This window comes from Rhincodon typus, chromosome 2, assembly GCF_021869965.1.
Source record: "Rhincodon typus isolate 14 chromosome 2, sRhiTyp1.1, whole genome shotgun sequence".
NCBI lineage: Eukaryota > Metazoa > Chordata > Chondrichthyes > Orectolobiformes > Rhincodontidae > Rhincodon > Rhincodon typus.
In genome coordinates, this window is record NC_063333.1 from 50,717,247 (window position 1) to 50,744,747 (window position 27,501).

Below are 27,501 nucleotides of genomic sequence, written 5' to 3' on the forward strand. Positions count from 1 at the left end.
GGAGTCAATGTTGAGGACTCCTCGCGCAACACCTTCCTGGCTGTATACCACTGTGCCGCCACTTCTGCTGGGTCTGTCCTGCCAATGAGACAGGTCATACCCAGGGATGGTGATGGTGGTGTCTGGGACATTGTTTGTAAGGTATGATTCTGTGAGTATGACTGTGTCAGGCTGTTGCTTGACTACTCTGTGAGACAGCTCTCCCAATTTTGGCACTAACCCCCAGATGTTAGTGAGGAGGACTTTGCATGGTCAACAGGGCTGTTGCTGCTGTTGTCTTTTCCGATGCCTAGGTCGATGCCAGGTGATCCGTCCAGTTTCATTTCTTTGAGTCTTTGTAGCGATTGGTACAACTCAGTGGCTTGCTAGGCCATTTCAGAGGGCAGTTGAGAGTAAACCACATTGCTGTGGGTCTTGAGTCACATATAGGCCAGACCAGGTGAGGATGGCAGATTTCCTCCCCTGAAGGACATTCATGAACCTGATGGGTTTTTCTGACAATTGGCAATGATTTCATGGTGATCAATAGATTCTTAATTCTGCACTGTTTTTTTGAATTCCAATTCCATCATCTGCCATGGTGGGATTCGAACCCGGGTCCCCAGAACATCAGCTGGGCTTCTGGATTAATAGTCTAGCGATAATACCACTAGGCCATTGTCTACCCCTACATATAGAATTGGCCCACTTATACAAACCCATACAGATCAAAACCGGAAATGACAGTACTCACCATAACGGACCAGACAGTATAAATTCCAAGCGGAGTAGAATAACATCGCTTCATCGGAGGCTCCACTGATATTATCACCTAGCATGGTGATGAAACGTCTGAGCAAAAACAAGCCAGCTTGGTGAGCAAGTCAACAACCTCACTTGATAACCAAATCTTACAAGCTTTATTATGATGATTGGAAGCTGTTGAATAGCCCATAAAACTCCCCAAATGGACTCCCTGATTCTTCAAACCAGCACCGTAAACGGAAGTATTTATAAAATAATTAGGCCGTTGAATTGCTGTTAAGAGACAATAACAATAACTCTGCTGAAGGAAGTAGTTACTTCAAAATTGACAGCTCAACATATATTGACAAGATGGAATACATAGAAGTAATGGTAAAAACCTTTAAAAAATTGAAAAAATGAATGAATGAATCAGCTTTATTGTCATGTGCACTCAAATGAAAAGTTTGCAATGTTGCCGCTTCTGGTGCCGTCTTAGGTACAAGATACCTAGGTGCAGATACTTAAGTATTTGGTACAAAATTGAAAAAAAAATAAATAAAAGTCCAGCATTAAGCATTGTTATCATATTATACTATAATTTTAATACTGTAAAAATATACTCTTTCATTTTATCCATTCCATGAACTTTTTCAATTCATCAGAAGACTTTTTCACATGTTAAGATGTTGAGCTTTTACTTACTTTTGCAAATTGGCAAACTGTCAGCGATCTGAGAAACATAGGGCTTAATGGTAGTTAGGTATATCTTCCAATTATAGCAGTGTCATGTCTTACCTTAATGAACACAGATACACTCATGTTAAAACATACTGTGATGATTTGAAAAGAAGGAAAACTATTTCACTATCTCTTTTGAGAATGGGTGGACGTGGGAGATAGGCTGTCCAGGCATGTCACTCAACATGCATTTTTCTGCAGTCCCAGCTGTGTTTGTTCCCAATGGAAACCATGCAAATCTGGCTCAAGGCAATGAAAGGATTGTAATCCTAAATTATAAATGACTCTAAACTGAAAGCACTGGAGACATTTTCAGTCAACAAGGAGAGAAATGATTGGTGACGGCTACTTGTAAAAGCTTGGGTGTGGGCAGCAGAGATTTGGATGATCTGAAATCGATAGTGCAACATGGGAGGCCAGTCAAAAAAGCAGTGAAACATTTTAGTTTGGAGGTGACTAGCAAGGAGACAACTGAAAAGTCACCTTCTAGAAATATATAATTTAAAGGCTAAATCCAGAATAATTCTGTAAATTAGGCTGTGGAGTAGTCAGAATGCACATTTATACCTTTTGCATATGTGCCTCAAATATTTCTCAATAGCACTGTTGGTCAACTTACGGTTCCAGTAGGCCAGGCGGCATCAGAGGAGCAGGCAAGCTGACGTTTCAGGTCGGGACCTTTCTTCAGAAATTTTCTGGAGAAGGGTGCCAACCCAAAACGTCAGCTTTCCTGCTCCTCTGATGCTGCCTGGCCTGCTGTGTTCCTCCAGCTCCACATTGTGTTATCTCAAACTCCAGCATTGGCAGTCCTTACTGTCTCTTAGGGTTCTAGTCAGTGTCCTACATCTTTGGAGTTAAAAATCCAATGTTTAGCAGTTTTTCAAAGTTTTTGACTGAAAGAAACAGTTAAGTTAATTTACACTTTCATTCTGAAGGAGTCCTTAGAAATGTATTTCTAAATTTGCAATATGAACACTTTTAAAATTGCACTTTACTTTGACTAATTTTTTTTAACAATGTATTCTAATCATTTTTGGCTGGAGTAATTAGATTAGTTTTCAAGATTTATACACCTTATTTGCATAATTTTTCTCAGCATTGTCATGTTGAATGAAATCTGACAGGAAGCAATCAGCACAAATCCTATGCTATGTGATGTGAGTTTTATTAAGATAATGTGATAAGAAGATGAATAAAATGATTTCTAAATTAGGAAAGCTGGACACCTATTGTAAAGAGGTGCATTGCAGTGCTTGGTACAGCATACTGCAATGTCCTAAATGTCTGTGGAGCACAAGTATTTCTCCAGTCATTCAACCAATGTTCACAGGGTCAGGGAGAAGGTGACGCAATGCCACGTTCATCTGAACTGTCCTGTCTCCCAGAAAGGCAAAAAATGGAAACAAAGGATCACATTTTCAGGGAGGAGGCAGGAAGGTCGAATGGTGAAACCTTTCTATGTCACACCCATCTCCCTGCTGAAGCAGCGATCCCACCTGCTGTATTCACATTCCAAGAGGAGGGAGTGGATTGGAATTGTGGCAAGGAAGACAGACAGATAGTGAAGTCAGAGATAGTAGGAACTGCCGATGCTGGAGAATCTGAGATAACAAGGTGTACAGCTCGATGAACACAACAGGCCAAGCAGCATCAGAGGAGCAGGAAAGCTGACGTTTCAGGCCTAGACCCTTCTTCAGCATTTCTGAAGAAGGGTCTAGGCCCAAAACGTCAGCCCTCCTGCTCCTCTGATACTGCTTGGCCTGCTGTGTTCATCCAGCTCTGCACCTTGTTATCTCAGATAGTGAAGTCAGTTGGCTTGACTAGCTGTTTCTGCTTACTGGGATATCAGCCCAGTTGTAGTATTAAATGTCAGGCCTCGAACACTCACCCCTTATCTCCCTGACCTCCCCATGCCCGAGACATATTCCTGTATTCAAAAATATCTTTACATTTCCTTAAATGGTCAATCAATTGTAAAAACAAACAAACATTATTCATTTAGCATTGAATTTAGCTAAGTGCCATTTCTATCGCTTTTCACAGAGGGTTTCTCTTCACAATGCCGAGTGTTTTCTTTCACATATTTGTCTCAAATGCACCTCTTTGACGACCCAGTAGAGCCCCTCCCATCCATGCTAGCCTGATTTTCCCAGTTGCCATACCCAGAAGTACTTGTCATTATTCGCATATGATGCAATAATTTGTTATTTGTCCCCCTTGTCATTTCTTTTACAGTAGTTTACAATGGTTTATGTTTTCTTTCAGTATCTAATGAAAGAATCTACAACTATCATTTGAGCACCAGTTTTTGTGAAGCATTTTTGTATTTTACAATGAAAACATATTAAGGTAATCTATGTATTATATATGCTAATAAAAACATTAGAAATTCAGAAAAAAATTACTCCAGCACATGTGTGAAAATGGATTTCTTTCTGGAAAATGGCATGTTAATTTAAAATTGAAGTTACGATTATTCTTAAAATTAGCTGTCCAAATCCTTGCCATGTCAATGCATAACAATAAGCTTCGTATGATGTTAAGCAATACACAGCGGCATGGTCCTACACTTCACCACTTTTTACGCTTCCAATTGAGATAGGGAATAGAGACAGTGAAGAGTTGTAGCCGCTCTCATTTTCCTCGCTGAAAGGAAAATATCATCTAAAGTTCCCACTTGTAATTGCCATTAATCGGAAGTTAGTGGAAGCGCTGTAAACACCAGCTGGTGGTAGGATAATTCATGAAAACACACTCTAGCATGGGTTGCTGGGGAAGGGAAAGAAACTATATGTTGCCAAGAATTTCCAGATGATTAGCACATTTGATTGTTGTTGTTGTATTCTAGGAGCTGGAAGCAGAGAGAGTGCAATTGATGGAAGAAGTTACATCGAACAAACGGAGAATGCAGGAGTTGGAAGATAACTTGTTATTTCGTCTAACCAGTACAGAAGGTTCTCTGGTGGAGGATGAATCATTGATTGAAGTACTTCAGGTCACTAAGATAACAGCTGAAGAGGTAAAATGACTGCCAAAAATGCTATTCATCCATACAGCTTTTTTTCAAATCTACTTATCCATTGTTATTTTACTGCAAGTCATATTTTTAAGTGGTAAAGGCTAATGGTAATTCAGAGGATTGGGAAGGTTTTAAAAGCCACAAAAGATGACCAAACAGGGAGAAAATAAGCGAAGAGGGCAAACTAACAGGTAACATAAATTGGATTGTTAGCTTCTTTATATGTGCAAAAATAGTGAACATAGGTCTCCAGAGAATGAGGCTGGAGTACCATTAATGTGGAGGCAGGAAATAGCAGAGGGGTTGAAAAAGTATTTTGCATTGATCTTCACAATTGAGGTCACTAAATAGAATTCCAAAAATACTGAATGATACAGGGGCTAAAAGGGGAAGAAATAAACACAATTAGAGAAAAAGTACTAGCAAAACTAAAGCAGCTAAAGGCCATTGGGTCCCCTGGACGTGATAGGTTTTATTTCTAGGATTTTAAAGGAAATGCTAGATGTATTGATATCAATATTCCAAGAATCCATAGATTCCAATCAAGTCCCAAATAATTTGAAAACTGCCAGTATAGCACCTTATACAGAAAGTGAGGGAGACCAACAAAAGAACAGGTAACTAACTGCAGGCCAATTAACTTAATACCTGTCATTTGGAAAATGTTAGTCTTTTCATTCTTCTGATCAAAATGGATAACCTCACATTTATCCAGGTTAAACTCCATCTGCCAAATTTAGTCCCATTTATCTATCCACTTGTAAATTTCTTATTTCTTTGTTGTAACATACTTTCCCACCTATTTTAGTGTCATCCACAAATCTGACTGTAGTGCATTCTATTCCTGCATCCAGGTCACGAATATAGATTGTAAATAGTTGGGGCCCAAATATTGAACCCTGTGGCACCCCATTAGTTACTCTTGTCAACCAGAAAAAGATCCATTTTTCCTGACTCTGCCTTCTGTTGGTTAGTCAATCCTTTATCCAAACTAATCTATTAGCTCTAACTCTGTGTGATCTTACCTTGTTATTAATCTTTTGTGTGGCATCTTATCAAATGCCTTCTGGAAGTCTACTACATCTACAGGATCCCCATTATCTACTTTGTTTTTTACATCTTTAAAGAACTTCAGCAATTATTTTGTACACGTTCATGGGATGAGGGTTTTGCTGGCCAGGCCAGTATTTATTGCCCATGTCTAATTGGCCAGAGGCCAGTTAAGAGTCAGTTACATTGCTGTGGGTCTGGAGTCACATGTAGGCCAGACTGGGTAAAGGCGGCAGTTTCCTTCCCTAAAAGGCATTAGTGAACTAGATGGGTTTTTCCGACCATTGACAAAGGTTTCATGGTTGTTGAGTTAGATTCTCAATTCCAGATTTTTGTTGAATTCACAATCCAACATCTGCCATGGCAGGATTCAAACCCAGGTCCCCAGAACATTATCTGGGTCTCTGGATTAACAGTCCAGTGATAATACCTCTAGGCCGTCGCCTCCCTAATCAAACACAATTTACCATTCGTAAAAGCATGCTGACTCTGATGGATTGTGATTTGACTTTCCAAATGTCCTATTCCTACTTCCTTAATTGATTCCAACAATTTCCCAATGACGGATTAAGCAGTCTGTATTGTCCTACTTTCTGTTTCCCTCCTGTTTTTTGAATAAGGGCATTATATTAACATGGAATCTTATTCGCGCATTTTGAAAAACTGATTTGTATAAAGGTGTGATTGGGACATTGAATTTTATTGCAAAACCTTCCCTTGCTCATGTGGGTTTTCTCTGGGTGCTCCAGTTTCCCCTCTCATTCCAGAGATGTGCAGTTAAGGTGAATTGGCTATGCTAAAATGCCCATATTATCCAAGGATTAGTAAATTAGTTGGATTAGCTGAGGGAAATGTCAGGTTAAAGAGATAGGGTAGGGAGGTGAGTTTGGGTGGGATGCTCTTCAGACAGTCAGTGTGGACTTGTTGGGCCGAATGGCCTGTTTCCACACTGTAGGGATTCTATGATCTATTAAAAGGATGTAATAGCAGAGCATTTAGGAATACATAATATAATCAGGCAGAGCCAGCATGGCTTCATGAAGGGGGATCTTATGTCTGATAAACTTATTAAAGTTATTTGAGGACATAACAAGCAGAATAGATAAAGGGGAGCCAGTGGAAGTAATATATTTAGATTTCCAAAAAAAATAAGGCTACTTAATGAGGCAAGAGCTCATGGTGTTGGGAGGTTATATATTAGCATGGATAGAGGATTGGCCAATTAATAAAAGATAGAGAGTTGGGACAAAGGGGGCATTTTCAAGATGACAACCTGTAACTAATGAAATGCCACAAGGATCAATGCTGGAGCCACAAATATTTACAATACATATCAATGACCCAGATGGGGAAAGTGAATGAACTATAGCCAAATTTGCAAATGGCATAAAAACAGGTGGAAAGCTAAGGGGTGATGATGACACAAAGAGTCTACAGAGGGATATAGACTAGGTAAGCAAATGGGCAGAAACTTGACGGATGACATATAACTTGGGAAATGTGAGGTTATGCGCTTTGGCAGGAAGAATAGTGCAGCTGAATATTACTTAAATGGAAAAAGGCTACAGAAAGCTGTATCACAGAGGAATTTGGGAGTTCCGGTGCATGAATCACAAAACTAGCATCCAAGTTCAGTGGGTAACAAGGAAGGCAAATGGAAGTTAGCCTTTATTTCAAAGGCAATGGAGTATAAAAATACAGAAAACTTATTAAAAGTATGCACAGCACTACTTAGAGCACGCCTGGAATACTGTGAACTGTTTTGGGCCTCTTCTCTAGGGAAAAAAAAATTGGAATTGAAGGCAGTCCAGACATGGTTCACTAGGTTGATCCCAGGTATGGAGAGATTTTCTTATGAGGAGAGGATGAGTAGGTTAGGTTTGTACTGAATTTAGGAGAATGAAAGGAGATTTTATTCAAATATGTAACATTCTTAGAGGACTTGAAAGGCTGGTTGCAGAGACGCTGACTCCCCTTGTGGGAGGGTCTAGGGCCAGAGGGCTTAATCTCAGAATAAGGGTTCGCCCTTAGAAGACAGAAATAAGGAGGAATTTCTTCCCTCAGAGAGTAGTGAATCTGTGGAATTCTTTATCGCGGAGGGTTGTTGAGGCTGAATCATTAAGTCTAATCAAGGCAAGATTTTTATCTAAGATTTTTAATCTGTAAGGCAACCAAGGGTTATAGGGAGTATTTGATTTGGTTTGATTTATTGTCACATGTATTTAGGTACAGTGCAAAGCTTAGTTTATGAACAATGCAGGCAGATCATAGTAAGCAAGGATATAGAGATCATAGAGTTGAAAACAAAACTTAGACAGAGGCATATAGGTTGTATCGCACAGGGCATGCACTAGGCAAGATCAACATTAGCAAGATCAGCATTATTTGAAGTTAAAGAGTCCATTCATTAGTCTAATAATGGCCGGGAAGAAGCTGTTCCTGAACCTGCTGGTGTGTGTGTTCAAACATTTATATCTTTTGCCTGAAGGAAGAGGTCAGAGGAGATCATTACCGGGGTGCGATGGGTCTTTGATGTTGGTAGCCTTTCCGTGGCAACGAGCTGTATAAATGGAATCCATGGATGGGAGGTTGACTTCCAGACTGATCTCAAAACTCTGAGACCTTGGCCTCTTCAACTGAATCCTCAGCTTTCTGACCCACAGACCACAATCAACGAAGATAGACAACTACACCTCCTCCACAATAACACTCAATGCTGGAGTCCCCCAGGGAATCGTCCTCAGCCTCCTACTCTATTCCCTGTACACCCATGACTGTGTTGCCAAATTCAGAATGAACACCATCTACAGGTTTGCTGATGATACCTCCATGGCAGGACAGATATCTAACAATGATGAGTCAGAATACAGAAAGGACATAGAGGGCTTGGTGACGTGGTGCATTGAGAACAACCTCTCTCTCAACATTGGCAAAACTAAAGAACTGATCCTTGACTTCAGAAAGAAAGGAGGAGAACATGCCCCCATCTACATCAATGGACCTGAGGTTGAGAGAGTGGCGAGTGTCAAGTTCCCGGGAGAGATGATAACTAACAACCTGTCCTGGACTTCCCACATAGATGCGATGGTCAAGAAGGCACAACAATGTCCCTTCTTCCTCAGGTGGCTCAGGAAATTTGGCATTTCTCTAAGGACCCTCATCAAATTTTACAGATACACTATTGAAAGCATATTGTCCAGGTGCATAATGGACTGGCATGGCAACTGCTCTGCCCAGGGCCGTAAGAAACTGCAGAATGTTGTGTAGACAAAAAAGTGGAGTTCAAAATTGCCAGATCAGTCATGATCTCATTGAATAGTAGAGCAGATTCAATGGGCTGAATGGCCTACTTCTGCTCCTATGTCCTCTATTCTTATGGTCTATAAGTAAATTTCTGGTATATCAGATGAGCAGTGGGTTTCGCCCACTGAACGGTGTTGCTTTGTCAGTTTCTTTTAAGAACAGTCCTCATTTAAATATATGGTTCTGCTACGATATATACTTGTGTGAAGTTCTGGAACTCGCATTATTGGAGGACTATGATTGCTCTAGAGAGTGTGCAAAGGAGATTTACCAAGATGTTGCCTGGGCTGCAAAGTTTTAATTATGAAGAGAAATTGGATAGATTTGGGTTTGTTTTCCTTGGAGCACAGGAGACTGAGGAAGGATATGATTGGGATGTATAAATTACAGGGACCATAGAAAGGGTACACAGGAAGGAAGCTTTCTCCTGGTTGGAGGGATGAATGACCAGGGGCATAGATTTAACTTAAGGGGCAGAAGGTCTAGAGGAGTTGTAGGCAATAATGTTTGCACCCAGAGGTTGGTAAGAGTCTGAAACTCACTTCATATAAGGAGGAGGGGAGATAGAGGCAGAAGCCCTCATAACATTGAAGAAGTGTTTAAATGTGTGCTTGAGAAGGGAAGGTATACCAGGCTATAGGCCAAGCACTGGAAAAATAGGATAAGAATAGTTAGGTGGTTGTTTTTGATTGGCATAGACTCAATGGGCTGAAGGGCCTTTTTCAGTGCTGTAAGACTCTATAGCAAGATCATTGCTTGGGAAGGTTGGACGTAAAGCCTGAAGACATCCATAGTAGCCCATTTACAAGAGTAGTTCATTCAGCTGCTCAAACTATCCACTATTCCATTAAGTTAAAACTGTTCTGTGCCTCAACTACATTTCCCTTCCTTTCCTTTTTTCCATTTCCATTAAAACCCTTACTTATTGTAGAACAGTTAAGTTGATCGGAGAATTACTGAACAACAGACTGACAGGGCAGTATGAGGTGGCAGCCAGGAAGCTCTGAGGCAGTGAGGTGATGTTATCACCACCACTTACACATGTGCAGATGGCCAGCAGTAATCTTTGGCAGCCACCTTGGCCTTGGCAACACAAACTTTATTTTATTGTCATAAGATCACTTATGAATTTAAAAAATCTCATTTTGTTTCCAGGTGAGTGAAAAGTTGAGCACTGCTGCACAGACAGAGGTGAAGATTAACACAGCTCGTGAGGAGTATCGGCCTGTTGCTTCACGTGGCAGCAATCTTTATTTCCTCATTGTTGAAATGAGTCTAGTGAATGTGATGTATCAGACATCACTTCGACAGTTCCTGGGTATCTTTGATATATCCATGGAGAGATCAGCAAAATCACAGGTCACCTCTAAGCGAATTGCAAATATCATTGAATATCTCACCTATGAAGTGTTCAGGTATACAGCTCGGGGTCTGTATGAGAATCACAAATTCCTCTTTACACTGCTCATGGCACTAAAGATTGATCTACAGTCCAAGAAGATTTCTCATGAAGATTTCCAGACTTTGATAAAAGGTAACCTTCACTAGTAACATTATTTATAAGAGTACCTTTGATAAAATCTATATTGGAAGCTAAACTTGCTCAATTCAGAAAACAGAGATAACAAGGTGTAGAGCTGGATGAACACAGCAGGCCAAGCAGCATCAGAGGAGCACGAAAAATGACGTTTCGGTCCTAGACCCTTCTTCAGAAATGTTACCTACTATCTCCGAAACAATTCAGAAAGCAGTTGGTAAACAAATGCCAAAAGTTAATTATTTGGCGTTAGATGCAACATCAGTGATTGTAGACTTTGACTAATAGCTACTCATATTATATACAAATCATTTTCCATCATAGTTTTTCATTTATGTGACTGATTAACTTTCTGAATGCCATATTACACAGTGTAGATGTTAATACACTCATCTATTTTATATCTTGGGTTAACTTACTTGAATTTTTTCAAGGTACCAAATATAATCATGTAACTAACAAAGCAAGATATAAACTGTCAATAAAACTAAAATCTGGGAGCAACTATATCATGTGTAAAAGTAGGTACACCAACAGTGCTGTTAAGTGGGGAGTTCCAGAAAATTGAACCAGTGACAGTATATTTCCAAGTTTGGATATATGTGTTTAGATGATCGTGTCAGGCTCAAATATAATTCTGTGCTGGGTGACTAATGGAAGTTAGTGTCTTAGGTCCAGGAGACTCCTGACAGTCAGATCATCTTGACTGAAAGCATCTGACAAAAAAACATGTCCAATGCGTTCATGTAGTCCAGTTCTGCACTTACTGTCAATTTTGTTTAAAATGAATAATTGAAGTGTTATATCGCTGTTAATGGTACTAGAACATTACTGACTTTCTGCTGAATGCATTGGGGAACGATGAAGTAATGAGCCTGTGCTTTGCTGTCAGGTCGTTTTACATGTATCTGAAAATGCCTGGTCAGCTGTCTTATGCCTGTCACTGTTCTAGCAAAATAACATCCAGCAAAGGCATTGAGAACTTTTAATCAAGGGAATAACTTTACTCCCTGATCAAATATTTAAATAGTCTATTTTAAAAAGCACTTTTAAAAGATATAAATAAGCTGCTAAATGAATAGATATTAACTTTACTCACTGATCCTAAGATATGTTGAACTTTATACAGCAGTAGAGTGAAGAGCTATGAAGACATTTGCTTGACTGAAAGTTTCAGCTCAGAGATATTCAGAATGAAGATACTTTACCTTTAGATAAACCACACAAAGGAAAGCTGTTCCCATTAGCTGATGGCACAAAGACTAAGAGGCACAATTTTAAGGTTTTGGATAATTGATATGGGATTATATAAGGAAACTCTCTTTTCACATAATGTGTGGTGATACCTGGAACTTGCAGCCTTTGAGGCTCGTGAAAGTAGAGCTGATAAAAGATTTCCAATGGAAATTGGATGGGCACTCAAGGGAAATACACTTTCAGGCTACAGGAATAGAGGGTGAGGACTGAGACTGAGTGGATTGTTTTACCAAGAGCAGGCATACATTTGATGGGCTGACTGGCCTCGCTCCGTACTGATTCTTTAACTTTATGATTCTACCTTGTTTGAAAAGACAGTAAGGTTCAAGAAAAACTAATAATCTTCCAACGGAAATTGCACAAATATCATTGAATTTTCCCTGGATAATTCTATCCCTATCAGTTCTTGGGCTTTGCTGCAATTATCCAGGAACCTTATTTAGGATAGAAGTACTGTCCCTCCCAACATGGCTGGACTGAGTACAGGTCTCCTAATGATAGTTTTGTTTTGAAACTGAAAACTTTGAATTTGATGGTAATCACCCCACTATCAAAGGAAAACTCCAGAGGTGGTTAAAGGCTGAAAATCAGGGAACATGTCTTGAGCTTACTGCAGAGGTATCTGTTGCCTCTTGAATGGCATGGGAAGAAGAAGCATGTCTGAGTCTTGTTTTTGGAAAAGTGGTATGGTTTTTTTATAATATTCAAATCGAGCTCCCATGGTAAGATTCAGAGTCTGATTTACTTTTTAACATTAACAGACAGGTTTTCCAGGGCGTCAGGAGTAAGATAGACAGGAGCAACCAGCCTCAAAGCGAAGTGCTTTCTGAGCTCACCTTGTGAGTGAGGAGAAGCAAGAGTGCTGCCCTCTACCTCTCAGGAAAAAACCTTTGGCCCCATTTCTACTGATTATGGCCGCTCCTCACTGTCCTTAATGGAGACCATCAATCCATGTCTCTGTTCTGTTCAGTTCTGAGGAAGGGTCACCGGACCCGAAACGTTAACTGCGTTTTTTCCTTCACACATGCTGCCAGACCTGCTGAGCTTTTCCAGCAACTTTGTTTTTGAACCCATGTCTCTGGTCTGCTACACCATTGGTTGACCCCCTCCCCCAGCCCCAATCATTCGTTTAGCTTTAAAAGACACCTACAACCGTAAGCTTTTATGATTCACCATAACTTTTGCTGTGGCATTTATCAAATGCTTTCTGGAAATTCGAGTATAGTACATCTGTGGGTTATAGAACCACAGCACTGCAAATGTTTGAGACCTGAAATAAAAAACAGAAAGTGCTGGAGAAACTCAACAGGCCTGGCAACATCTGTGGAGTCAGAAACAGAGTTAATGTTTTGAGTCCAATATGATTCTTCTTTGGAACAAAATACAGTTAAAACTAAAACCATGGAATTTGTTAACAGCCTACTTGGGAGAAGTTAGAGTAACCTGATGAACCATTTTAGTTATATTGCACTTACGTTTATTAGCTGTAAGATTTTATGAATGTAATGTGCATTGGCCTGTCTTTACATTGCCAAAATGATATAAAGCCTATGTTGAAAAATGGCCAACATAAGCATTGCTACATTGTAAATGCTTTTTATTAGTTTCTCTAAGATTAGAACATTGAAGTAGTTTAAATATTGTATTAAAACGAAGAAATTCTTTACACGATTTGCAAAGCCAAGGTATTTAGAAAATACGAGCAGGAAAAAGCCATTTGGCAGTTTGAGCCTGCTGCACCATTTAACAAGATTATAGCTAATTTTCTAGCTCAACATCATCTTCCCACATTATCATTCAAATCCCCAAAAACATGAGTATATCAACGACCCTCAATGATATTTAATTCAATAGGTTCACAAGATTTTGAGTGAGGATGTTTCTCCTCATGTCAGCCCTTTATTCTGAGGCTCTAGCCCACAAGCATAACTGCAGTAATGTTTTCCTCATAGCACCATCAAAACACAACAATTTTCAGCATTGTAAAGATTGTAACAACTCACTAATTGCACACATTGCAGGTAACGTTCTTTCCCCTTTCCTCACAGCATGCCATTAAACATTAAATATTACAGCTAATAAACATAAGTGCAATAGAACTAAAATGATTCGTCAGATTACTCTAAATTCTCCCAAGCAGGCTGTTGACAATACACTAAGACTTAATCTGTACCATGTGCAACAATTAGGATTTACAGTTGCATGAATTCTTGCATTTGAGAGTGTATTTCACTGTGGGCTGATTCACTTTCTTTCAATCAATGCAAACTATCTCCTTTCTCATTTTACTTAATCTTTACAGCTCTTTCATGCGCCTGCTTAGAAGATTGTATGTTAATTTTGCATTCAAAACTTTATATTGGCTTGTGTGCAACCCAAGAGCTAATTGGATCCCATCCCCCAACCCTCCTTCTGATACGTTAATGGCAATGGTGCCATTTCCTGCTCTCACCCAGAACTGGAGAACTTCATCAAATTTGTTTCTAGTTTTTATCTGTCTCTCACACCGAATTAAGTCTCAGATTTTGGATTTTTGGCAAGTGCCAGAGTGGGAAAGATGATTAAATTGTATGTATTTTCAAAAGATTGTTTTATTGCATTTGGTTTCAAAATTAATAGGAATGAAACCTTTAGCAGTTAATTTTTCTCAGTTCATTGGTAATAACCAAAAATACAATATTTATTTGCACAGGTGGTGCCTCTTTAGACCTCAATTCTGTGGAGCCTAAACCAAAGAAATGGATCCTTGACATGACTTGGTTAAATTTGGTGCAGCTTTCTCATTCATTCCCATTCACTCAACTATTAGTGCAGGTAGCAAAAAATGATAAAGCTTGGAAGCAGTGGTTTGATAATGAAGCTCCAGAAGAGGCTCCTCTCCCTGATGACTATGATAACATATTGGACACTTTCCGTAAACTCCTACTGATTCGTTGTTGGTGCCCAGATCGTACAATTGCTCAGGTAAATTTTTTCATTAGTTCACTTCTTGTAGTGTGCTTCTTTCTTGGACCACCATACATACTACGTACATATACAATTATTCAGTCTAATGTTTATCTCACAAGTGAGTGATATTATTTAGTGTAATGGCTGTCAAAGCAATTATTTTGGAAACTGCTTTAAGCTCCATACAGTGTGATGATGTCATAAGAATCTGTGTAGGGTCTGGCAGAACATTTTAAAGGATGAAGGATCGATATTTACAGGTCTCCCAATACTTTTGGTGGCAATGTCCAACTTAGTAATGTATCTTGTGGCTGGTTACTGCCATGCAATACATTTTGTTTGGGATATAAGCTTCTTCTCATTAAGACTCACCACTGGTTTTCCCCTATCTTCGGAAACCAGGTAGGCCCTTAAACCCAGTCAAGGGAAAGGGATGGTGGCAGCAAATTACCATGACCATAAGATGCTAGCACATGCAATACGGGCATTGCAAAACTCACACTTAATGCATTTGGAGTTCTAAAAGTTTCCCTCAGGACATTTGTTCACCATTACAAAGCCAGAAGATAAATAAGGATGAACAAAACTTACTGTTTTTCTCAGTTCAGCCATCGAGAAAAAATTATATTGCAATGGTTCTCAAGGGGATAATTTTGGAGACTTCTTTAGCTGCACATAATCTTATGATGTCCATGAGGATTTGAGTGGGCGAAGTTAGAACATTTGAGATATTAAGGATATGGGTCAAAGGCAGGTATATGGAGTTAGGCCACAGATCAGTTATGACCTCACTGAATGTTGGAACAGGCTCGAGGGGCTGAATGGCCTACTCCTGTTCTTCTTTCCTATGTCCCTATGTCGACAGACTGTATCCTTGTTTTGTTATCTAGCCATTTCTTAAATGATTTCAGATTTTATATCTTGTTATTTTATCTGTAAGTTCATTTTCATATTAATGACTTCTTGTGAGGAGAAACATTTCCTGATGCCAATCTTCAATTCCCTTTTATTAATTTTAATTTTGTTTCACTCCCTCATGATCACACCTTCAAATATTTTTCCAGATTTCCTTTATCCATACTGGTACTGAACTTTTATGATATTATGTAGCCCTGTAAGGTAACTATTCTGTCACTGCTTTTCAAGGTTAAAAAGTAATTGACTTTTCCAAATTGCTTCAAGTGTTAGAATGTCTTCCATGCATTTCAATGACAAGAACTGACTACAATACTCAAGGTGTCAACCGACCAGAATACAATATAATTTGAATAATATTTCCTGCACTTCTTGTCTATATATTCTAACAGTCTGCTTTGTTGATTGATGATATGCAGTGGTGTCAAATCTTACATCTTTTTCACCTTCTCCTTAACTATTTCAACATCATTATGGAGTACACATACACCTTTTCTTCATCTCTAACATCTTCTGGCTGAGAATATTGAATTTTATTTTCAATGTTTTTTACCATTTACAGAATTTGAAGAAAAGAGAGATCTTGACACTTGTTGATATTCTTGACATGTCTTGATAGGTCTGAGAGTTTCATAGGGCAGCATGGTGGCACAGTGGTTAGCACTGCTGCCTCACAGTGCCAGGGACCTGGGTTCGATTCCCCTTAGATGACTGTCTGTGTGGAGATTGCACAGTTTCCCTGTGTCTGTGTGGGTTTCCCCCAGGTGCTCTGGTTTCCTCCCGCAGTCCAAAGATGTGCAGGCTAGGTGGATTGGCCATGCTAAATTGCCTGTAGTGTTCAGGGAGGTGTAGATTAGGGGGATGGGTCTGGGTGAGATGCTCTGAGGTTTGGTGTGGACTTGTTGGGCCAAAGGGCCTGTTTCCACACTGTATGGATTCTATGATGTTGCACCCTTAGATTAACCTGCCTTTTCTACTTTAATTTTGGCCCAGATGTCACACTGAGAATTATGCTGAGATTAATGAGATTCACTATTATAATGGAATACATCTAACTCATGCATAATTAAGTGCAGAAGTCCAGAGAATGAAGTCCAGGTTACCCTGCTACTCTTTTACCTGTGGCATAACTGTGCCTCCAGTCAGTTGAAGTCAATGGAAAGCAAACAGATTTTTAGTGCCTACTTGCTAGTTACTCATTAAGTGTTGCAGAAAATGTTGTGGCTGGAGCATTCAAGTGTGAGTGAATTCTTAACATTGTGATCACTCATAATTAGTGCTTAATAAACTCTGGCCCTAAAAATATAACTTTGTTGTTGCTCCATGTAAATTGAATTAGAATTGGAGATTTTAAAGATTTTGCAATCATTAAAATTTCTTTCCTTTAATTGTTTATCTTTTCACTGTCCCCTTTCACTGTCTTTCTTTCCAAATCTTTATTTTACTTTCTGTATGATTTACATCATTAAGGGGAAATAGCTGCACATCGTGGTAATATAGCTGGATTAGTCATATGACCATAAGGTATAGGAGCAGAAGTAGGCCATTCTGCTTATCAAATCTGCTCCAGTATTCAATGAGGTGGATCTGATAATCCTCAACTCTTCTTTCCTGCTTTTTGCCCACAACCGTGATTCCTTAACTGATTAAAATCTGTCTATCTCAGCCTTCCGAAAACTCAATGACAGCCCTCTATGATAAAGAATTCCACAGATTCACTGAGAGAAGTTTTTTTTATTTCAAAAATATACTTTATTCATAAAAGCTCTCTTTGTATATATACATTGTCACATAAGCAGTTCAGTTCTGTTTAGTTGCATAGCAAGTAAATAAACAAAACATTGCACTTTGACTCTACCCAAAAAAAACAAAGACTTCTCTTACACATACAATACTAATATTTACATATATTTAAGGCACTGGGAGGGTCTGATAACTGAATGGGCCCCCATTTACCTTCAGCAGGAAGATTTCAGACTGTGGTTTTTGTCCACAGCGCCTTGGCAGCAGTTGCCCCAAGCTTCAGTGTGTCCCTCTGCACATAGTCCTGGACCTTGGAATGTGCCAGTCTGCAACACTCAATCGGGGTCAACTCTTTGTTCTGGAAGACCAGCACGTTATTCATAGAATCCCTACAATGTGGAAACAGGCCCTTTGGCCCAACAAGTCCACACCGACCCTCAGTGTATCCTACCCAGACCCATACCCCTATAATCCACCTAATCTACACATCCCTGAACACTACGGGCAATTTAGCATGGCTAATCCGCCTAACCTGCACATCTTTGGACTGTGGGACGAAATCAGAACACCCAGAGGAAACCCACGCAGAGACAGGGAGAATGTGCAAACTCCACATAGACAGTCACCCAAGGGTGGAATCGAACCCAGGTCCCTGGTGCTGTGAGGCAGTGATGCTAACCACTGAGCCACTGTGCCATCCCAGTGCCAGTTCTGAAAATCAACGCCAAACGCCAGCTTCGGAAGCCCACAAACTCTTAAGAAAATTAGAGGGAACAATGAAGGGACAGTCAAGCTGGAGATTAAGGTGGGGAATCCAACTGGGCAATTTGATGTGCTGGGGAGGATGAAAGAAACTGAATAAGGAGGGTGTAAGGCTGAGGCTGGGAATGGGAATCTTTGTTGGATTGAGATCAGGAGCAAAAGCAGGAGTAACCAGGTAGATCATGACAGGGCTAATAGAAACAAGAGGAAATTGAATATGGGCCAAGGAAAAGTTACAGGAATGGATAAAGCCATCAGCTGTTATGGGGTTGGTTGGGATTGGTGTAGGTGGATGTATACGGGAAAATGGGAGGATAGACAATCTAAATCGAAGTTTACTTAATCCATCCCTCCCAAGATTGTTTCCAATTTAAATTGTCCCAAAATCAGTTGAATGATTCTGACCATTTGAAGCGCACCAAGGAGGGGCCTTAGATCTGTTTACAAGTGCTTGGGCACAAAAAGCACACATCCTCAAGAAAGTGTCAACACTGGAAAATGCCATCACAAGAGCATTCATTAAGGCGTTTGCATTGAAGGGAATCGATCCCCATGCATTAGAGACAAATAATCTGTAAAAGCTACAAAAAGCAACCTCCCAATCCCATGCATACATTCTAATCTTTTTACAAGAAGAGCAGCTACCATTCTCTAGCAGCACTGAAAGTGATGGTTGGGTGTGGATGGGTGGAGGTGGCCCGGGCCCATTCACAGGCTGTGAATGTATAACATTAGGATGAAAGTATTATGTAGGGCTGAACCTTTCAATGTGTAAGGGCTGCTTTGCAGAGGGTAACAAAGGATAACAAGATTCATTTGTACTAACTGCCACATTATGCAATGCAACAATTACAAATGTCTTGTCCACAGCAGCATCTGGAAAGTGGAGAATCACTTGTGGGTGATGGAAGATGCACATTTTCATGTACATGTGTAAATAGGGAAGGGTTTCATCAAAACGGGTGGAGCCTGATAAGGACCTAAAGATGACAATGGCTACATCAAGATTTCAAATTGGAAACATACATCTCATTCCTGCAGCAGTGTTATTAGCTCTCATGCATGCATCAGAGACACAGACAATAAACAAATCTCTTGAGAAATATCACCAGCTATGCTTCCACAAAATCTTGGAAACCCACTGGCATGATAGACGCTCCAATGTCAGAGTTTTCTCTCAGAGCAGCGTATCTAGCATTGAGGCCCTGGCCACTGCCAATCCGCTGCATGTTGACTGTGAGCCTGACACACGACTTACAAACCTGCTCTCTAATCTGAGCTTCATCAATGTAAACACTTACCAGAAGGATGGAGGAAATGCTTCATCCTTAAAGCCTCCCTAAAAATATGCAACCACCCCACTGTCTCATGGGAATCTTGACCATTGACTGGAGAAAAATAGTCATCAAAATTGTTAGCTTCTTGAGCATTTCCAAAGACCCAGATGGAGGTTAAGTACAAATAATGAAAGCAGTTTGTGAAAACCAAGCATTCCACACACCTGCCCCTTTAAGGAATACCTACCCTGTTGTGGCAGGCAGTATTGGGCTGTTTAGTTACCTCAGCACCTACACCACTGGACGAGGATAACGTCATCCTTAATCCTAAGGAGCTGCCTAAGAGAAGAGAAAGGTTCAGTGTGGTTGAGGAGCTGAAATTGATGTAACACTTTACATAATGTGATATGCGTGTGAGGTGATCATTCTGAAGCTACATTTCATAATTGTTCCTTGGGTTAAAGGGGCCATTAACAGGATGGAAAACTCTAAGTAGTGGAGTGCCACAGGGGTTAGGGCTGGGGCCACAATTATTCACAGTATATATTAATGACTTGGATGGAGGAGAGTTAATGCACTGTAGCTAAGTGTGTGGGTGACAAAAAATGTAGGTGGAGAGGCATGTGGTGAGGCAAATGGCAAAACAGACTCAGTGGGCTGAATGGCCTACTTCTACTATCTCTTATAGTGTGTCCTTTGATCCTATAACAAATTAATCCTATAAAATCTGTGAAAAATTTACGAGTGGATTATTTCCATCATTAAACATTTATTTCACAGCAGACAACTCTTTGCACTGTTGATTTTTGTTTGATTTATTTTCTGTTTCATTTGAGGTAACTTTTTTTGAATGCTTTTCAATACTGTTGACCAGTATCTGCAGTGTTTGTTTGTTTAACTCAGTTCCTTATGTTGTTCTGTTGTACATTTGACGTAATCCATATTTTCCATGGCTTTTACTTCCCTCAGGCTCGACATTACATTGCAGCCTCACTTGGAACAAAGTATGCAGAAGGAGTTATTCTAGATATGGAAGCAATGTGGGTGGAAAGTGATAATCGAACACCTATGGTGTGTTTCCTTTCCATGGGCTCTGATCCTACAGAAAGTATTGAACGTTTGGCCAAGACCAAGGTACATTGTGTATATACCTTCAAAGTACAGCAATTTTCTTTTGTTAATTCTCTGTTATTTTTGTTTTCTTAATTTTACACCCTACATGCAGATTTGTAGGAGACAAATCTTGGACTAACTTACAATACATCCCACATTTTGGTCTCATGTTTGCCAGCAACGATCAGTTCAGGGGTTGGAAATGTTATATGGCATGGTGCTACATCACTATCGTACCTGCAGTATGTTCCAGCAGCTTACGTGGCATATGCAACGAACTTGCTTCAACCAAATGACCAAGTTTGAAGGACTAAAGGGAGTAATGAGCTGGTCAAAATAACACATTCCCTTCCCTTCCCCATGGTTGTGCAATAAATGCTGGCCAAGTCAGTGACACCAACACCTCAGAATGAGTAAAAGTAGTCCTGGCCTGATGCAGGCTCACCCTCATTTCCACAGCATTGGGGGTCACAGGAAGGGTGAGGTTGGAGGGGTAGGTACCTTTGGAGATTACTGGAAGGAAGGTATATGGTTCCTCATTTGGATTGGCATCTGCTGACACCACCCTATCTGGAAGGGACATCTGTAGCGAGTTTAATGTATCACATCCCCCCGTCCCATTGCTCATGAGGTATCCTGAGTGAGTGATTAGGAAGCACAGAGGGGCCTGAAAGCTTAGTAATCTGGAGGGTCACAGGGTGAGTGAGCGCTGATGAATGAACACGCTATTTGCAATAGTGAAAGTTGTAGTCCATAAGACTTGGTAGGAGATGAATGCAGTTGTGGAGTTAGAGTGATTATGAGGTAGCAGAGAGAAGATGGTGGCACTTAACCTTGCAGAATACAGAAGGTCATTGACCTTCTTGTGGCATGGCTGCTCGTTTCTCTGGAACATGGAAATGGCCCGACCCAAATGGAAACTTCGAAGCGTCCATGGTGCGATGGTCTCTTCTGGTGGTCCTGAGAAAAGAGGGTGACCCTCGTCTCCACCATCCATCCATCAGAAACTGCAGCTTCCTATCAGCATTACAAGGTATCAACTCACCCCTTTCAGACAGTTCCTTTGGAATTGTACAGCAACACACTGTGAAGGGTAATTCCTGATTAGCAAAATTTGAAATCGTGCAGAGTTGAGGTTTAAATATGGCATTGGTGGCATGAACGTTGGAATGTCCTGGTTCTGGCGAGTACATCTGCTGCTGCTGCTGAGCATGAGAGTGGGGTAGTGGAGGCATAATGCATACGTACTGAGTCACCGGTGCAACATAAGAAAAGTCCCCAGGCTTCACAGAGGGGGAAGCCTCCATGAAACTCCCCAACATTAACACAGCTTAAACACGGGAATATTCAGTCCATCTGCTTCCATGTATGTGACAATTTAATCGATTAAATTAAAAAGTAATATTCATATTCTTGAAAACATCCGCTCATTTGATCTAAGTTATGTTTTTTAAATACAGTTAAGTAGAATGTATAATTTTGCAAGTCATGAATATATGCATTTCATGTTTGTTTTACACAGGCTAAACTTTTATCAACTCTTGATGTTGTATAAATGATGTGACAAGTAATTAAGTTTTGCTTCAAAGTATGAAGGTGTAGATTGAATGAGCCAATTTTATATTGCTACAAGTATAGAGAGATTTTTTTTGCGTTTCTTTAGAATGTGCCCTGCCGTGCCATATCTATGGGTCAGGGTCAGGAGATCCATGCAAGGCGTTTGCTGACTCAGAGCATGCAGGATGGTGGCTGGCTCCTTTTACAGAACTGCCACCTGGGCTTGAACTTCTTGGATGAGCTTTTAGATACAGTCACTGCCACAGAATCTATGCATGATGGATGCCGAGCCTGGATCACAACAGAGGTCCATCCAAAGTTTCCCATCAACTTATTACAATCATCTATTAAATTTACCAACGAACCCCCTCAAGGTAGGAGAGAATTTCAAGAAATTTCTTGGAGCGGCTCAAACTCTTTCACCATAACTTCACTGGAAGTATGCAGTAACGTTCTTTCAAATAAGCAAACAGGATTTTCACCCGCTCCTTTGATGTTGCTTCCTCTCGAACAGCATTGTGGGTGTCCCTACACCAAATGGACTGTAGTGGTCCAAGGAGTCAGCTCATCACCACCTTCTCAAAGGGTAGTTAGGGATGGGTGAGAAATGCTGGCCCATTCAGTGACACCAACAGCTCCTTAGTGAATAAAAAGAAAATCTGACTTCCTGTGAACGTGCAATGAAAGAGCAAGACAGCTGCTAAATAATTCCTAGCCTGTGTGTGCAACATTGAATTTTCTTAACAAAAAAAGAAAATTCTACTTTTCTGTGAGCCAAAAGTGGAGACAATAGGCTGTTAACAGCAGTGAGATTTCTCAAAGCGACCATAACCTTTAAGTTGTTTCTGCTTTGCCAAATGCTCATAGAATAGATATCTACCATTTGCTAATATACAGTATCTAATCCATTTGCAATGGAATTTTTTTTTTCTCTCTTCAGTAAAGCATAAATGCTTCCTAGTGACTTAGCTGACCAAAATCCTTCAGTAGTTGATACATAGCATGAGGAAGTTCTAGTAGATATTTTGTAATCAACCTGTTCAGAAATGTTATTAGACACCTTCTGGAGCAGGTGGGACTTGAATCCAGGCCTCTAATGCTCAGAGGCTGGGACACTACCACTGCACCACAAGAGCCACAGAAGTTTTCATACTCTGTGCTGAATTATGAATCTCAGCTGTGCTGTGTTAAGAGTGCTACCAGTGGTTGCAATTAGAGCCGGTAATATTGCGTAGTATTGTTATTTGTGGAGTCCTTGAATGATGGTAATTGGTCTCCAACGATCACAAGACTGTGTCAGACAGAATATAAGCCACGGTTGGGGGCACCAATCTAATGTGTCTATATGATCCTTTCTGACACTTCCGAAGTGTATAGATTCTCAGCAGGACTTGAAAAGTTTGGTGGAAAGCTGAGTCTTCAATTCCATTCCTATCGAAAGCTATATCTCCCTCCCAATGACCCAGCTGGCAAAATTGACAACAGTATCTTCACTGTGAAACATTTAAATAAAGGCATTGAAGCACAGCACAGAAACCTATCCATTTCTTTTCTGCTTTGCCGTGCTATTCTGTTCATCCCAGAAACTGGCAGGAGAGGGATGGAAAGCTTTGATTCAATCCAATCCCCAAAAAATAAAAAAATCTTCATATCTAAGGGACTTTACTGACCGTCACCTGTAAAAGCACTAGTATGTATCTCCTTGACAATACAGGGTTCCTTCTTGGCTATGGAAATTCTATCAGACAATCCAGACATCCTGCCTGAACTCTCCTCCAGTAGCAGGAGAGAAATGTCACCCTTCTTATAAGAGATAGTGGCTGAACAGCTAGAGCTAATGAAAATCATGAGCTTCTTTTTTCTATACATTTGTGGGATGTGGGTGTTACTGGCTGGCCAGCATTTCTTGCCCATCCCTAGTTGCCCTTGAGAAGGTGGTGGTGAGCTGCCTTCTTAAACTGCTGCAGTCCTCCTGCTGTAGGTTGACCCACAATGCTATTAGGGAGGGAATTCCAGGATTTTGACCCAGTGACAGTGAAGGAATGGTGATATAATTCCAAGTCAGGATGGTGAGTGACTTGGAGGGGAACTTGGAGGTGGTGGTGTTCCCATATGTCTGCTGCCCTTGTCCTTCTAGATGGAAGTGGCCGTGGGTTTGGAAGGTGCTGTCTGAGGATCTTTGGTGCATTTCTGCAGTCTATCTTGTAGATAGTACACACTGCTGCTACTGAGCGTCAGTGGTGGAGGGAGTGAATGCTTGTAGATGTAGTGCCAATCAAGCGGGCTGCTTTGTCCTGGATGGTGTCAAGCTTCTTGAGTGTTGTTGGGGCTGCACTCATCCAGGCAAGTGGGGAGTATTCCATCACACTCCTGACTTGTGCCTTGTAGATGATGGACAGGCTTTGAGGAATCAGGAGGTGAGTTACTCGCCACAGTATTCCCAGCTTCTGGCCTGCTCTTGTAGCCACTGTGTTAATGTGGTGAGTCCAGTTGAGTTTCTGGTCAGTGGTAACTCCCTGGATGTTGATAGTGGGGGATTCAGTGATTGTAACACCATTGAATGTCAAGGGACGGTGGTTAGATTGTCTCTTATTGGTGATGGTCATAGTCTGGCATTTGTGTGGCGCGAATGTTGCTTGCCACTTGTCAGCCCAAGCCTGGATATTGTCCAGATCTTGTTGCATGTGAACATGGACTGCTTCAGTAACTGAGGAGTCACGAATGATGCTGAACATTGTGCAATCATCAGCGAACATTCCCACTTCTGACCTTATGATGGAGGGAAGGTCATTGATGAAGCAGCTGAAGATGGTTGGGCCTAGGACACTTACCTGAGGAACTCCTGCAGAGATGTCCTGGAGCTGAGATGATTGACCTCCCACAACCATGACCATTTTACTATGTGTCAGGTACGACTCCAACCACCAGAGTCTTTGCCCCCTGATACTCATTGATTCCAGTTTTGCTAGGGCTCCTTGATGCAACACTCAGTTGAATGCAACCTTGATATCAAGGGCTGTCACTCTCACTTCAACTCTGGAATTCAGCTCTTTTGTCCATGTTTGAACCAAGGCTGTAATGAGGTCAGGAGCTGAGTGGCCCTGGCGGAACCCAAACTGGGCGTCACTGAGCAGGTTATTTCTGAGCAGGTGCTGCTTGATAGTGCTGTTGATGACACCTTCCATCACTTTACTGATGATCGAGAGTAGACTGATAGGGCAGAAATTGGCCGGGCTGGATTTGTCCTGCTTTTTGTGTACAGGATACACTTGGGCAATTTTCCACATTATCGGGTAGATGCCAGTGTTGTAACTGTACCGGAAAAGCTTGGCTAGGGGAGGAGCAAGTTCTGGAGCACAAGTCTTCAGTACTATTGCCGGAATGTTGTCAGGGCCCGTAGCCTTTGCAGTATCCAGTGTCTCCAACCGTTTCGTGATATCACATGGAGTGAATCAAATTGGCTGAAGACTGGTATCTGTAATGCTGGGGACCACTGGAGGAGGCCGAGATGGATCATCCAGTCGGCACTTCTGGCTGAAGATTGCTGCGAATGCTTCAGCCTTATCTTTTGCACTGATGTGCTGGGCTCTTCCATCATTGAGGATGGGGTTATTTGTGGAGCCTCCTCCTCCAGTGAGTTGTTTAATTGTCCACCACCATTCACGACTGGATGTGGCAGGACTGCAGAGCTTAGATCTGATCTGTTGGTTGTGGGATTGCTTAGCTCTGTCTATCTCTTGCTGCTTTCGCTGTTTGGCGTGCAAGTAGTCCTGTTTGGTGGCCTCACCAGGTTGATCCCTCATCTTCAGGTATGCCTGGTGCTGCTCCTGGCCTGCCCTCCTGCACTCTTCATTGAACCAGGGTTGATCCCCTGACTTGATGGTAATGGTTGAGTGGGGGATACACTGGGCCATGAGGTTACAGATTGTGCTGGAGTACAATTCTGCTGCTGTTGATGGCCATCAGCACCTCATGGATGCCCAGTCTTGAGTTGCTAGATCTGTGCTAATTCTGTCCCATTTAGCACAGTGATAGTGCCACACAACACGATGGCGATTGTTCTCCATGAGAAGGCGGGACTTCATCTCCACAAGGACTGTGCAAAGGTCACTCTTACCGATACTATCATGGACAGATGTAACTGCAGCTGGCAGATTAGTAGGGATGAGGTCAAGTATGTTTTTCCTTCTTGTTGGTTCCCTCACCACCTGCTGCAGACCCAGTCTAGCAGCTATGTCCTTTAGGACTCGACCAGCTCGATCATTAGTACTGCTGCCGGGCCACTCTTGGTGGTGGGCATTGAAATCCCCCACCCAGAGTACATTTTGTGTCGTTGCCATCCTCAGTGCTTCCTCTAAGTGTTGTTCAACATTGAGGAGTAGTGATTCATCAGCTGAGGGAGGACGGTATGTGGTAATCAGCAGGAGGTTTCCTTGCCCATGTTTAACTTGAAGCCATGAGACTTCATGGAGTCCAGAGTCAGTGTTGAGGACTCCTAGTGCAACACCCTCCCGACTGTATACCACTGTGCCACTCCCTCTGCTGGGTCTGTCCTGCCGGTGGGACAGGACATATCCAGAGCTGGTGATGGTGGTGCCTGGGACATTTTCTGTAAGGTATGATTCTGTGAGTATGACTATGTCAGGCTGTTGCTTAACCAGTCTGTGAGACAGCTCTCCTAATTTTGGCACTAACCCCCAAAACGTTAGTGAGGAGGACATCTGAGTGTCTTGTTAGGCCATTACAGAGAGCAGTTGAGAGTCAATCACATTGCTGTGGGTCTGGAGTCACATACAGGCCAGACCAAGTGAGGATGGCAGATTTCCTCCCCTCAAGGATATTAGTGAACCAGACGGGGTTTTCCTGACAATGGTGATCAGATCCTTAATTCCAGGGTTTTGTTTTTGAATTTTGAATGGTGGGATTTGAACCCAGGTCCCCAGAACATCAGCTGGGTTTTCTGGATTAATAGCCTAGCAATAGTACCACTAGGCCATCACCTACCCCTTTCCCCACTGCTCTGGGAGACCAAGTAGCTGAGTTTGCCATGTGTTTCAGAAGATGCTGATAATGGGAGTTCAAGTCTTGATCTGGCTAAGGAAGAATTTGCATCTTCTCCTCAGAGAAGAAGGCAATGGCAAACTAATACCATTTAAAAAGAAAAGTCAAGAAATCAGCTCAGGATGAAACATTAGTAGATAATAAGCAGAACACTCAGGAATAAAAGAAAAATTAAAGTGATAGAATTGGTACAATACAAATGGAGAGATTGTGAAAGAAAGTCTAAGACAAAATTTTCCACAGTGCCCTCGATTTTGCTAGATTTAGGAGATGGATTTCCCAAATGTTCTAAATTAGCAGGGGTTGGGTAGTAGTTTTTGGATGAGACAGATTTGATGGAGTAGCTGTATTCTTCCTTTTTCATATGTTCACACATCAGTTTGTATCTACACAGGGAGCATTTTGTTTTTCTCACAGACTTGGAGTAGCTTGAGGTTTACCTCTTTTGTTCAAATTATTCAGTTCATCAATTTGGACATTTCTATTGAGTCCGA

The 27,501-nt window shown here is 41.2% G+C and overlaps 1 protein-coding gene across 1 annotated transcript in view; it reads left to right on the top strand.

The window, feature by feature from the left end:
• Nucleotides 1–1,095: 1,095 nt before the first annotated feature.
• The window catches only part of LOC125485397 (dynein axonemal heavy chain 5-like), a 77,677-nt gene continuing 51,271 nt past the window's right edge, over nt 1,096–27,501 (top strand). Inside the window, exons 1-6 of the mRNA XM_048608013.1 lie at nt 1,096–1,116; nt 4,313–4,483; nt 9,992–10,370; nt 14,323–14,594; nt 20,246–20,410; nt 22,053–22,320. Of these exons, the coding sequence (XP_048463970.1) occupies nt 1,096–1,116; nt 4,313–4,483; nt 9,992–10,370; nt 14,323–14,594; nt 20,246–20,410; nt 22,053–22,320 (1,276 nt within the window). The remainder of the gene's footprint in view (nt 1,117–4,312; nt 4,484–9,991; nt 10,371–14,322; nt 14,595–20,245; nt 20,411–22,052; nt 22,321–27,501) is intronic.